At 35.5% G+C, this 14429-nt stretch overlaps 1 protein-coding gene across 1 annotated transcript; it reads right to left on the reverse strand.

Moving 5' to 3' along the window:
• Positions 1-688: 688 nt before the first annotated feature.
• On the reverse strand, positions 689-2872 carry LOC123886436. Its single transcript, XM_045935751.1, has 2 exons — positions 1696-2872; positions 689-1608 (listed from the first exon to the last, which is right to left on the reverse strand). Exons 1-2 carry the CDS (start codon positions 2870-2872, stop codon positions 689-691), a joined length of 2097 nt encoding a protein of 698 aa, XP_045791707.1.
• Positions 2873-14429: the final 11557 nt, after the last annotated feature.

The following is a 14429-nucleotide window of genomic DNA, read 5'->3' on the forward strand; positions in this document are numbered from 1 at the left end:
CCTTTGGCAATTTTTGGCTAAAACATCCTAAGATTATTTCAACCGTTCTAGAGAGATACACAAGCTACCTTTTCTTCAACTCAACGTAGGCACACAGTCATGAAGTAAAGTAGAATAGTTTAACATGCTTGTTTTAATAACCCCTCATATAAAAATAGCATATTTAATATGTATCAATTTAGAACTTCAGAGGCATGCAACAGCGGAATAGTGAACACAACTCGCCTCACAGGAATTTGCCAGTAGAGAGTATAAGATTCTCATAAAAGAAACACTGGGGAAAAATAAATTCCCTCAAAGCTGAGAAAAATAAATTCTCAGGAACAGATGATGCTTCAACATGAAGTAGCACATTGTGTGCTAAATATTGCTCCCCCTCAAAGGTAGAGTCGAGTACCAAGTTCATCTTACTCCCCCTTAATTCATGCATAGGAATTATTCAGATGATCCAGCATCTGGTGGCACATCAACCTTAGCAACCTATTATGACATAATAACTACTCCCCCTTTTTAGCCACAAAATAGACAAAATGGGAACTGCATAAAATAGTATCCAAGAGCAGTGCAGATAGTAGCAGAACAAAAAGTGCAGACAAAATATTACAAACCATGCACACTAGGTGCTAAAATCAGGGCTCAGCCCACAGACATGCAAAACAACAAAAATCCAAACAAGGAAACATCAAAGTTACACAGAAGCACTTGGAGATGAATCATTTTCTTCTCCTTCAACATCTGTGTCAGCTTCTTCTTCACCACTAGAGCCATCATCATCTGCATCAGCTGCTTGAGCTGCAGCCTCTTCAACCCTGAGAGCATGTATCATCCTTTCGAACTGCAACTTCTTTTCATCTAGCTCCTTACAGTTAGCTTCCAGCATAGCAATCATCTCCTTCCTTGTCATAGGAGTGTCAGCAGCAGCATTGGATGGTCCAACAATATCTGGCGCATGCTGTTTACTGTACAGCTTCTGATGAATGGCCAGAGGAGTTGCCCTTTTCTTAGCAGACTCATCCTCATGCCTTATATTCGGATGTTGGGACAAGATGATGTCACAGATTAGGGTTGGAAATGCAATGGGTTGCTTGGTGACAGAGGTCTTGGCATGCTGCACAACTTGATTGAAAATATATAGACCAGCATTAAACTTAGTACCAGTACCAATCATATAAATGAGCTTACCCAGATTTGTTGCAATGTCGGATGCATGTGTAGTAGGGACCCAGTTGACAGAAGCAATGCGATTCAAGATGGCATACTTTTGGGTTAGCTTGACAGCTGGTACCTTCTTCTTCTTGGGCCAGGTTTTCACTTTATCAGCTGTGATGGTTCTGCAGACCACATTATCAGACACATCTATATCAGGGTGTGGCTCATCAGAATTACCCAGGAACCTGTTTATCACACTTGGGGAGAAAGTAACACATTTTCCTCGAACAAAGACTTTCTGAAACTCCTTATCCAAGGGATTGTCACAACCTATAGGAATGTTGACAACAAACTCCCTAACCAGCTTTTCATAGCAGGAGCCTAAGCCCCACACAGTTTTGATCAAACCAGCATCATTGATCAAACTTACAATCTCTTCACATTCCAGAATATCTTTGCCTAGTTCCCTTTCCAGAGCCAATCTTCTTTTGCAAATGATTCCCCATCGTTGAGCATAAGATGGAAGATGAAATGAAACATTGTCACAAGGAAAGTCTTCAATGTCAGGAGCAACAAATTGAGGCATGGCCTTCTTAGCAGACATAGCCTTCTTAGCAGGAGGCTTGATGCTTGAGGCATCCTTTTCAGCTTCAAATTCAGAGTCACTTGATGGTGCACTCTTCCTTTTCAGCACACCCTTATTCTTTTCAGGAGGAGGTATAGGCTTGCTCCATCCTTTCTTAGGACCATACTTGACAGGCTTCAGAGTAGTGTCCTTTGAGTTCTTGGTGACAACAGGGGTAGTGGTAACAGTAGGTGCAGGTGTAGTGGTCCTGCTTCTCAGTCTTCTCCCAATTCCTTTCTGAGTAGGTGGAGGTTGCAGATCTTCTTCAGAGGGGACTTCATCAACATCCACTATGTCCTGTTCTTCATTTGTGGTTTTCTCAGATTCCTCACCAGCTTCATTCTCTGGCTCAGAATCAGCCACATCCTCAGGGGTACTTTCTTTGTTTACTTCCTCTTCAGTGGAAGCTTCAGTATTAGATCCACTGCCAAACGACCCAGTGGCAGTGTTAGCATGTGGGCTAGATCCTCCTTTGGATGCTTCAGCATCCTTCTCAGCATTAGTTGGTATAGAGGATGGTTCAACACCGGTTGGAGCATCGGTTACAACAGCCTTTTCTTGAGATTTTTCAGTAACATCAGTTATGACATTCGTGGGGACTGTCATATTCTCAGGAACACTCGGATTATTGTTCACACCAACATTCTCAGCAATATTTTGGGTTTTTCCTAGGGTTTCAACAGAACTAGGGTTTTCCTCTACAGTAGGGTTTTCTTGATTCACCTTTTCAGACACAGACTTAACAGACGATTCAACATTCGCATTTTTGCCGGAGGCAACATCATGCGATTCCACATTCGCCGTTTCAGAAAAGCTCTTACTTAAGTACAGATCAGACATGCTTAAACCCCTTTTTACAGGAGATTGGGGTTTCTTCTTCTTAGACTTAATAGAATCAGACTTAATAGAGGGAGACGATTCACTTACTTTCTTAGACGATTTTGCAGATTTCTTCTTCTTAGAGGTAGTTGCAGGAATACTTGATAAAGGCATCGCATCTACCACAACAGTTGTTCCTTCCTTCTTAGACTTTGATCTTGTTTTCACAGTATCAGCAATTTTGTTTTTGATCTGAGCGGAACCGGAAGATTGAGACATTTTCACAAAGAACTTGTTGAAGTTTTTGAGATTTTTGATGATTTGAGATGATGATTTGTGTTTGCGGATCGCAGCAGGAAGTTCAGAGGAAGTTAAGAGATTTTGAACGAAATAATGAAGATATGAGAGTTGATAGCGTGTAGTAGAGCAGTTATGGAAAGTATTTTTTGTCTTCCCTTGATTTACGTGCGCCAATTGATGAAATTTGGAGAGCAAAACGGTTGCGCGCACAATATGCCTTAACTGCTATAATTCCTCATATAGGCAAATTCCTAATTTGCCCCTAAGCCTTTCAAACTGATTTGCATCTAAAGCTTTGGTAAAAATATCAGCTACCTGTTCTTCAGTTGCAACATGCTCCAACTTCACAATATTCTCTTCCACCAAATCCCTGATGAAGTGATGACGAATGTCAATATGCTTTGTTCTACTGTGCTGAATAGGATTTTTTGAAATATTTATGGCGCTTAAATTGTCACAGTACAATGTTAGAGCATCCTGTTCAACATTGTATTCCTTAAGCATCTGCTTCATCCACAATAATTGAGAACAGCTACTCCCAGCTGCAATGTACTCAGCCTCTGCAGTGGATAGAGAAACACAGTTTTGTTTCTTGCTAAACCATGAGATAAGATTTTCTCCTAGATAAAAACATCCTCCAGAGGTGCTTTTCCTGTCATCTGCACATCCAGCCCAATCTGCATCACAGTATCCCATCAACCTAGCATTGTTGGTGTGGGAATACATTATTCCATAATCAGAAGTTGCATTGACATACTTCAAAATTCTTTTCACTTGTGTAAGATGGCTCATCTTTGGCTCAGCTTGGTACCTAGCACATACACCCACTGCAAAGGTGATGTCAGGCCTGCTTGCTGTGAGGTACAATAGGCTCCCTATCATGCTTCTGTACAGGCTTTGGTCTACATCTACACCTTTCTCATCCTTGGTTAATTTCAGATGTGTGGCGGCTGGTGTTCTTTTGTGTGCAGCATTTTCCATACCAAATTTCTTTATGATATTTTTGGCATACTTGCTTTGAGACACAAATATTGTGTCTTCCATCTGTTTCACCTGTAATCCAAGAAAATATGTTAATTCACCTACCAAGCTCATCTCAAATTCAGATTGCATCTGTCTCACAAAGTGTTGGACCATCGGTTCCGCCATCCCTCCAAAGACTATGTCATCAACATATATCTGTGCTATCAACAAGTTTCCATTCATTTCTTTGACAAATAAGGTCTTGTCATTTCCACCTTTCTTGTAACCTTGGTTAATCAGGAATTCAGTTAACCTTTCATACCAAGCCCTTGGTGCTTGTTTCAAGCCATACAAAGCCTTTTTCAGTTTGTAGACATGATCCGGATGATTTGGATCTATGAAACCTTTGGGCTGTTCAACAAATACTTCTTCATGAAGATACCCATTTAGAAAGGCGCTCTTGACATCCATTTGGTAGAGTTTGAGTTTGAGGATGCAAGCTACACCAAGAAGCAGCCTTATGGATTCTAGTCTTGCCACGGGAGCAAAGGTCTCATCAAAGTCAATTCCCTCCACCTGAGTGTAGCCTTGAGCTACCAGTCTTGCCTTATTCCTTGTTACTGTACCCTTCTCATCAGACTTATTCTTGTATATCCATTTAGTGCCTATGACATTTACTCCATGTGGTCTTGGAACAAGGTCCCAGACTTCATTTCTCTTGAATTGATTCAATTCCTCTTGCATTGCTTCAATCCAGAACTCATCAGTAAGAGCCTCTTTTATGTTTTTAGGCTCAAATTTTGATACAAAACAAGTGTTTGAGATAGCATCAATCTTTCTTCTGGTAGCAATGCCCTGGTCTGGATCACCTATGATTAGATCTTTAGGGTGATTCTTCTGTGTCCTAATAGATGGTGCTTTTGCTGGGGCAGGTGCAGAGTCTTGATCAGATTCATCACCTTTTGATTCAGACTTTTCACTTTGTGTCATCTCATCTGAGTTGTCAGGAGATGGTTCAACATCAGTTTCCACATCCGATGGTTGAGTGGATGGTGCATCATCAATCACAACATTGATCGTTTCCATAATGACTTTGGTTTTTGTGTTATAGACCCTGTAGGCTCTGCTATTCAAGGAATATCCCAGAAATATACCTTCTTCACTTTTAGGATCAAGTTTTCGTCTTGGTTCTCTGTCAGCAAGAATGTAGCATTTACTCCCAAAAATGTGAAAGTGTTTCACAGTTGGCTTTCTTCCCTTCCATAATTCATACAAGGTTGCAGATGTTCCCTTTTTGAGTGTTACACGATTGTGTATGTAGCAGGCTGTACTCATAGCCTCTGCCCAGAACTGATATGGAAGACCCTTGGCATGAAGCATTACCCTAGCAGACTCTTGAATGGTTCTATTCTTTCTCTCTACTACACCATTTTGTTGTGGTGTTATGGGAGCAGAGAATTCATGTTGGATACCTTCTGCTGCACAGAAATCATAGAATTTGCTATTCTCAAATTCCTTTCCATGATCACTTCTGACTCTTATGATGACAGACCCCTTTTCTCTTTGAAGTTGAACACATAAGTTTCTAAATGTTTCAAAACTGTCTGATTTTTCTCTAAGGAAGTCTATCCATGTAAATCTAGAGAAATCATCCACCATAACAAAAGCATACCTTTTTCCTCCAAGACTTTCAGTCTGCATAGGTCCCATTAAATCCATGTGTAACAATTCAAGTGTTCTGGTAGTAGATTGATGTTGAAGCCTTGGGTGCGCCACCTTGGTTTGTTTGCCTATCTGACATTCTCCACATATTGTTCCTTCGTCTATCTTTAGCTTGGGTAATCCTCTGATTGCTTCTTCAGCTATGGCCTTTTTCATTCCTCTCAGGTGTAGATGACCCAACTTTTGATGCCAGAGTTTGACTTCCTCATTTTTGCTTATGAGACAGGTAGACATATAATTTCCTTCTTCAGACACCCACAAGTAACAATTGTCTTTGGACCTTACTCCCTTCATTATCAGTTTTCCTTCTTCATCTGTAACAAGACATTCAGATTGTGTGAAGTTCACCTTCATGCCTTGGTCACATAGTTGACTGATGCTAATCAAATTTGCTGTAAGTCCTTTTACTAACAGAACATTGTCTAAGTTTGGTAACCCATTATCAATTAGGTTTCCAATTCCTTTTATTTCTCCCTTAGCTCCATCTCCGAATGTTACAAAGCTTGTAGCATAGGACCTTAGGTTGGCTAGATACCCTTCCACTCCAGTCATGTGTCTAGAGCATCCACTGTCAAAATACCAATCTTGTTTAGATGATGCCCGCAGTGATGTATGAGCTATCAAGCTTACACCATCTTCCTTCTTCTTCCATTCTTTCTTGACATTCACGTTCTCAGATTTGGGTTCAAGTGGCCATGAATTCTGTGGATAGCCGTACAGTTTGTAGCAATAAGGTCTAATGTGCCCTTTCCTACCACAATAATGACACCTCCAATTCCTTCTTTTAGTCCTAGATCTTGACCTGTTGTATTGATGGTGAGGCGGGTGTTGAGGCATCGAGTTAGTCTGGACATGCTGCTTGGGTTTTAACCATGTGTCAGTTCCCTGATGTGTGGGAGGATGAGGAGGTAGTAACCCACCACTAACAGGAAAAGTTTTATTAATGGGGGTAGTGATTGTAGCTTTGTTGTAACCCATTTCTTGATCCACTATCTCGTAATCAAAGCCAATAGGTTTCTTACCAGCACTTTGTTTTAGCAGCATGGCTTGAAACTTTTCTTCTCCTGATGCAAAAACTCTCACTTGTTTTCTAGCATGCTCCAAGTCTTCATTCAGCTTTTCAATCTCTTTGTTGAGAGTCTTAATTATATCCAGACATTCATTCTTCTCAGCCTGAAGTTGACAATTTGTCTCCTTTTGTTTTTCCAAGGCTTTGCAGAATTCATTGCTCCTGATGAATAAGTCCTTATAGGTAGCCAGAAGTTCTTCATATGATGTTTCATCGCATGATTCAGCATCAGATTCATAGACACCTGTCAATGCATTGACAAGTTTAGCAGATTCACCTTCATCTTCTTCTGAATCATCCTCATCTGACCAAGTAACAGCAAGACTCTTCTTCTTCTTCAGAAAAGTAGGGCATTCAGATTTGATATGACCAAATCCTTCGCACTCATGACACTGAACTCCTCTAGATGAAGTACTTTTGTCATCACTTCTGGTCCTCCTTTGACTAGATACAGGTTTGTTGAAGTCAGATTTGGTGCTTGGACCATTGAACTTATTGTTGAAGTCAGATTTGGTGCTTGGACCATTGAATTTATTTCTTTTATCCATCCTCTTCATGATACGGTTGAACTGTCTTCCAAGTAACACCATGGCTTCAGATAAACTTTCATCACTCTCCATATCTATCTCATCATCTTCTGCAGTATTAGAAGTAAAAGCCAAACTTTTGGTTTTCTTCTCTTTTCTTTGGTTTATGCTCATCTCATAGGTTTGAAGTGAGCCTATTAGTTCATCCACTTGAATGTTGGCCAGATCCTGAGATTCTTCTATTGCTGTTACTTTCATGTCAAACCTCTTAGGTAGAGATCTGAGGATTTTGCTCACCAGTTTTTCATCTGATATGGGTTCTCCCAAGGCATCAAATGAATTTGCAAATTCTAAGATATTCATGTGAAAGTCATGAATAGACTCTTCTTCCTTCATACTCAGATTTTCAAAATTTGTGCGAAGCATCTGAAGTTTGGACAGCTTTACCTTGTTGGTTCCTTCATGTGCTTTCCTGAGTATTTCCCACGCCTGTTTGGCTACAGTGCATCGTTTAACAAGTCTGAACATGTTGATGTCCACCCCATTGAATATGGCATTCAAGGCTTTTGAATTTCCCAGAGCTAGGTCATCCTCGTCTTTGGAATAGTCTTTATTAGGCTTGATTTCACCTGTTACCTTTCCATCCTTATCAATGACCATAGGGGGTTCCCATCCATTTTCTACAGCTTTCCATGTTCTGCTATCAATGGATTTAAGAAATACCATCATCTTAGCTTTCCAGTAGTCATAGTTCTCAGGCCCAGTTAGCAGTGGTGGTTTAGAAACCGTTCCTCCTTCCTTGTCCATCTCACCAGAAATTTCTGTCCCTGAAGCTCACCCTGAGTTTCGAGCAGGGTGCCTGCTCTGATGCCAATTGAAATTCTGGCACACTAGTATTAAGATGTTGTACTCAACGCTTCACCACTATAGTACACTTTTAATGCGTGAATCAATGATCCAACATCCAACCGCGCATACACAAGGAATAATAAATTAAACAAACTGGAAGTAAATTAACACAGTAATTTGTTAACCCAGTTCAGCATAAGCCTACTCTGGGGGATACCAATCCAGGAGTGAATCCACTATGATAGTATTAGTTTGAAGCCCTCAATAAACCTCCCGTTTATGACTTCTCACCTAATCACCACCCGTGCTATATCCTACCTAAGACACACCTAGGTATGAGAACCTCCGCTCACCTCCTCTTGACCACAGCCACTGTGATCGTACAATACTAGATTTAATATGTGAAGACACACTTCATAAAACACTCACACCACTTCCGTGCTTAAAAGCTTTGGAATGGTATACACACACTATCTCCTTGCTTAGAAGCTCCAGAGATATTACAATGCACAAACACACAGTTCCTAGTCTAGTGGAAAATCAACACAAGACTTAGAACACAATAAACACAATACTAAAACCTAAACTCACGCTTTGTAAGACTCAATTCTGGTTTCAGTGAATTGAACAATGGAGTCAACCTTCTTTAAATAACCTTCACGAGCTCAGGCTAGGTCTTCAATCAGGCTTCAATAGCTCAGCATGATTAATGGTTCCTTTCAAGAAATAATCTTTAATTCAAATGTTTTGTTTCCTTAACTTGAAGATCTGATTAACAAGCAACACTTGATCACGAGATCCATTAATAATTATGCGTGACCACGCTCCTTATCACAAACGACCATTTATTGTGGATTCCATATTTAGAACTTAGGCGCGAGATCTCAACATACACAGGCCCGGCCTACTGGATGTGGTATCCAATGTTGAAGCATTGTACCGAACATCTTGCTTATACTGGATGGTGGAAGCATGTAGTTCCACATCAGGAAAGATCACATGTTTTAGCAAAATGAGGCCAACCAAACAACGCCAACAAGTACTAATAGTATTATACATATCTACCTATTGGACCTTGATTCTTATGGTAAAAAAGTCTTTTATTAACATTGTAAAATACACAAGAAATAATAATAGAATAAAATAAAATAAATTGAGAAGTAAAACTTAATTGTTCTCCTCCCAATATCCAAATTGCAAAAGCCTAAAGAAGTTTGGACCACTTATTTTGTCTTCTTCTCCAATTCTATTCATCTCCAATTTCTTTCCGAGTAGTAGATTTAAATTTAATATATATACTCTTTATTGTATTGTTGTCTTGGTAAGTTGTTACTTTATTTTTCTATCCCACTTTGAGCTCCATCTTTTATTTTAAGAATTAACACCTGATTAACTTTATTTTTTCATAAGATTGTGTTAGTATTTGTTAATTGTTAGGTTGAGACTTGTTTCTTAAGTGCTTGCATTTGTCTTATCTAAATTTATTTGAAAAATTGTGTTTTTCGTTAGTAGTCTAGTGACTAGAAATTTCACTTTTAAGGTAAATAAATGGAGTGTCCGAGGTTTGAAACATGACTCTTGCATAATATATACGATGTCCCTACCAACTGAGCTAAGCTCACGAAAAAAAATAATTGTGTTTTTGTTAGGTTGAAAATTGGTTAGAGAAAAAATAATTCCCTCATTTTTTAAGAGGAAAAGAGAGAGGTAATGAAAAAGTAGTGCATTTGAAAATTTATTTTTTCTATATACTAAATTATACCTTTTAGTTTGACCAAAAAAAAAACTTCTTTCTTTTAGACTCTGTCCCCCCAATGTTTAAATCCTGGCTCCGCCCCTGCATAACAATGTGGTCTTTATTATAAAAAAAATTCATTAACTAGTTTATAACAATGTCAAAATTAGTGTTTTAATTTAGAAAAAACGAATATAAAAAAACTTGTAATATTTTGAAAAACGGATGTAGAAAATCTATTTTAAAAAATATAAAGAAAAAATCAATTTTTTTAAAGCTGAAACAAACATGCCCTATGACAATCTATTCTAAATCATTGTATTCAAACATAAATCAATTATGTCAAACTCGATTCTATAAAAACTAATTCTGTCAAACTAATTCTATAAAAACATATGGGTTGTTGAGTAGTATAGTGGTAAGCATTCCTACCTGTCACACGGTGACTTGAGTTCAGTCTCCGGCAACGGGCATTTATTCCTATTTTTTTTGACTTATACTCTCCCGAACGCAATTATAAACAAAAAAACACTATTTTTTTTTTCACTTACTAGGGATAAACCCATGCGTTGCACGGGTTTGATTAAAAATATAAAATTAAAATATTTTTATAAATAAAAAATAATAATTGCGATAACTATAATCACATATAGTTAAATAATAGATATTATTTTAAAATATGATTATATTTAATATTAGTATATGAGTAAAAAAAAAGTTGTTTAGAAATATTAGATTTTTTATTAATTTATATCGTAGTTTGTTTACATTTTAATGTAATAGATCTCTTATAATATTTCATAAGTTTGAAAGGATGTATCATTTTTTATTTTATTAGTGTAATAATATAAGATTTTAGTTTTCTTTATATGAGTTGCAATTTTATAGTCAAATGTCACTTTGTTTTTTATTTTTGATGTATCCCTTATTTTATTATTTTCAATAAGAGTTGGAGGCATACCTAATTATACTTGTAGACAATATTGCTCGTGAGAAATGTTAAAAAAAGTTTTGATTATAGAATATGATTCATATATATGGTGGCTTTGACTATTTGTTCCACGTGTTCTCATTTTTTGAAAATTATGTATCAAATAGCATATTTTGCTTACTACGTTCTATGCAATTTAAGGTTCCAAATAGCTTATCTACTTACTCATCTCTCATTTTCTTGGAGTTTATTCTCACTTATTCACTTGGTGAAATTTTATTCCAACTTTATTAGTCCCAATTTTTTAGTCTATTGTTTGGTTCACTTTTTTTTTTTTGCTTAGTCCTTTTGTTTTTGGTTTGTTTTTCTTTTTCTTGGTGAGGTTTGTGTCTCTTCAAAATTATTGTTAGTTTTTGTCCCTCTTATTTAATATTTTCTTGAACATTTATTTTCTTATTATATTATATAAACTTGAATTTTTATTGTTGTCAATATATAAGTTTGGACGAAGATTTTATATATTTGAATTTTGGTTAAGGTAAAGAAAGTCTTATAGATGAATTTAAGATTTAACATGTGTCATCTTCTTATTTGCTTAAAAAAATGTCATCTTATTCTTGTAAATATTCCACTATTTTATTTTCAGCCGTAACGTAAACATTCTTTTAGAATATGTACTTAATTTATCCAAAAAGTTATATTATTATGTAAATTAAATTAATAATTTTTGAATTATTGGTGAATTTTAGTTGTGTGTAAATATGTTTAAATATATGTGTGATTATATTTTCTAAATATATGTAAATATATTTTAACATCTACGGTTTTAATAATTTCTAAAATTTATTTTGACAAATGAGCATCAACAATTTTTATTTAATAATTTTTGTCTTTTTTTAATTTAATTTAGAAAGTTTTTAGTACAATTCTAAGTGGGAGGAAAAAGTATTTAGCACAATTTCTAAACTAACATGTTTTTAGCACAATTCTTTTCATCGATTCATTTTATGGTTGTAAGAATAAGATGGCATGCGTAGATTAAAATAGGACCGTCCATTAAAATTCATATATACTCATATTGAACCATCCAGATTTGGGCAAATGTTATACGATAAATGCATGAAGATTATATATTTGGACAACCTCTAAGTCAAATTGAATCAATATAACTTCTTGCATGTATTACAATTATAAGAACCGCATGACTTGAGTGTCAACTACAAAAAAAAAAACAAACTTATTTTAATTTCTACTTTGTTTTTGTTTCTATATTTCTCTTGATCGAGATCAAGTAGATCACCTACACATTGTAGACAATATAGTATTTAAAAATGAGACACATATTTATATTTCTAAATTATTTGGATTGTCCTCTTTTAATTGAATGCCTCCAACATCAATATACCCTCGATCTATATAAATTTTAAGGCACTTCAAAATCAATAAATAGAATTCTCTTTTATCCTCTTCAACTTATTCACACGAAAATAATTAATTATATTCCCATTAATCAACAATTTTTTATACAAATCTTTTACCTTATATAAAATAATAAATGAAAAAGAAAATAAGAAACAAATAAGCTAAAACATTAGACTAATAAAATAATAAATAAAAAAGAAAAGTTGTCTAATTACAAACATTATATCAATAAAAAAAAAATGATGGTTTACAAACCGCCATTAGAGTTAAATACACATCCTTACATGAGGTGCCATTTTATAGGCTTTATAAGGAGCAAGGATGCAACGTAAGCAAAAATATAAGTATGTTTTATCCTGTTCTCCTCCTTCACATGAAAAAATAGTCATATTCATATTAATCGATTCAACTCAAAGTTTAATTAATCATCGAACAAAACACCGGTTGATATTTAAAAAAATATCCAACCTAAAAATAAAATAAAAAAATGATTAGAGATATTCTAAACTCAGAGTAATAGAAAAATTCCAATTTACAAACATATTAATAGGCAACTATCACATATATGTATATCAATTTCTTAATCAATCACATGTAGAAATACCTGATATTCTAAGAGGTTAGACACCATCACATACCAAGGACAAAAACCAATATACTTATGATGTAACTATATATATGCACACAATAACTTTTAAATCAATTCAAGACACTATAATGTGTAACTTTAAGATATGAAAGGTGAAGATGCATAACTTTTTCTCATGGAGATGTTAGATGTAATATCCCGGATTTTTATCCAAGATATTTCTTAAAAATCATATTTAGTTAGAAAATGTGTTGCTATTTTTTTTCTTCTTTTTAAAATACAATGCTTACAAAGATAATTGAAGTGAAATTCAGAGAAATATAAACTTAATAAAAATGAATTATTGTTTGAAAATTTTCAGCGGAAGAAAATACAACAAAGAACTATTTATTACATAAAATTCACAAATTACAAAACCCTTTTTTTTTTCCCGTTCGTACGCGCTTCAAGCATCACATAACATTCAATCAAAGCTTTCTCCTTGAGTACCTAAAATGTTGGTTGTAAGGGTCAATTTCCTGGCCCATATTGAATCATACTCACCACAAGAAAATGTTATAAAATAATAACAAAACACTTCACCTTATCGAAAATATAATTATTAGTTTATTATAAAAACTTTTTGGTGATAAGAGTCACATATACACACATAGGCAGCATATAATTGTTAAACACAGTAATAAACAAAGCAACATAATTACACATACTACAAATTGCACGGAAAAATCAAATGAAAGACAAGGAAGCAACGATCACCGTTTTACCATGGACTAACTATACTTTTTCTTTGCTTTTATTATAATTGTAATAATTATTTACTATTGTATTTTTTTTTCTCCCTTTCTATATGCAATGCAATGCAACTAAGACAATCCTATATGAGACTATGATCCGGATAAGAAAATCTGCCACACAGGCTTCTGCCACACAGGCTAAATAATAAGTTCTGCCACACAGGCTAAAAATAAGTTCTGCCACACAGGCTCCTGCCACACAGGCTAAAAGTAAAACCAGCCACACAGGCTAAAAACAATAAACCAGCCACACAGGCTAAAAGTAAACCAAGCCACAAAGGCTACCTATAGAAACTCTGCTATACACATCCCATATGATGCATGAACTCCACTTCCTTAACAAGACCAACCTGACCTGGGACATACTTAGTCCTCCCTATACTTTTATTTACATCCCTTAATTTATATTTTTCAAATCACACCCATCATCTAATATTCATAGGCAATAAAGAATAGAATGAGACCAACATCTTTAACCATAAGAAGTAAATAAGAAATTAACAACCATGTACATATACGCAGCATATAGAAGCAAATATATAAAATTATTCCAATTACAAGAAAGCATATATTTATATACAAAACGTACATGAATTTATTTATGTTTATAGATTTTAAATGATAAAGGTTCTACCATCATCTCACAACAAATTCCTATGTAGCATGAATGTATGGGGAAAAAGCTCTTACCTTAGGCGCTTTTCTCCCTAGCCAAAGAAATTCTATAGTCCACGAAGTGATGCTCACACACGAAAAGAAACCGAAGCTTGGTGTCACACAAAATTTAGAGAAGAATAATCTTTTAAAGATTGGAATCTGTAGGCTTGAAGTTTATTTTAAAAAAACTGAGTGTATGGTGGCTATATATATTGGCAAAGCACGAGTCACAAAAGAAGAGAATTGGGCGAGAATTAGCAATGGAAATAGTAGTGTGT

The sequence above is a fragment of the Trifolium pratense genome, linkage group LG5, assembly GCF_020283565.1.
Source record: "Trifolium pratense cultivar HEN17-A07 linkage group LG5, ARS_RC_1.1, whole genome shotgun sequence".
In the NCBI taxonomy this organism is placed as follows: domain Eukaryota; kingdom Viridiplantae; phylum Streptophyta; class Magnoliopsida; order Fabales; family Fabaceae; genus Trifolium; species Trifolium pratense.

What these genes read in the sequence shown, in the direction of transcription:
- LOC123886436 (XM_045935751.1), bottom strand. Translation starts at nt 2,872, where the DNA reads ATGTCTCAATCTTCCGGTTCCGCTCAGATCAAAAACAAAATTGCTGAT. An exon ending in TGACATTGAAGACTTTCCTT is followed by an intron (nt 1,609 to 1,695) that starts GTGACAATGTTT and finishes AAAGGGAACTAG; the next exon opens with GCAAAGATATTCTGGAATGT.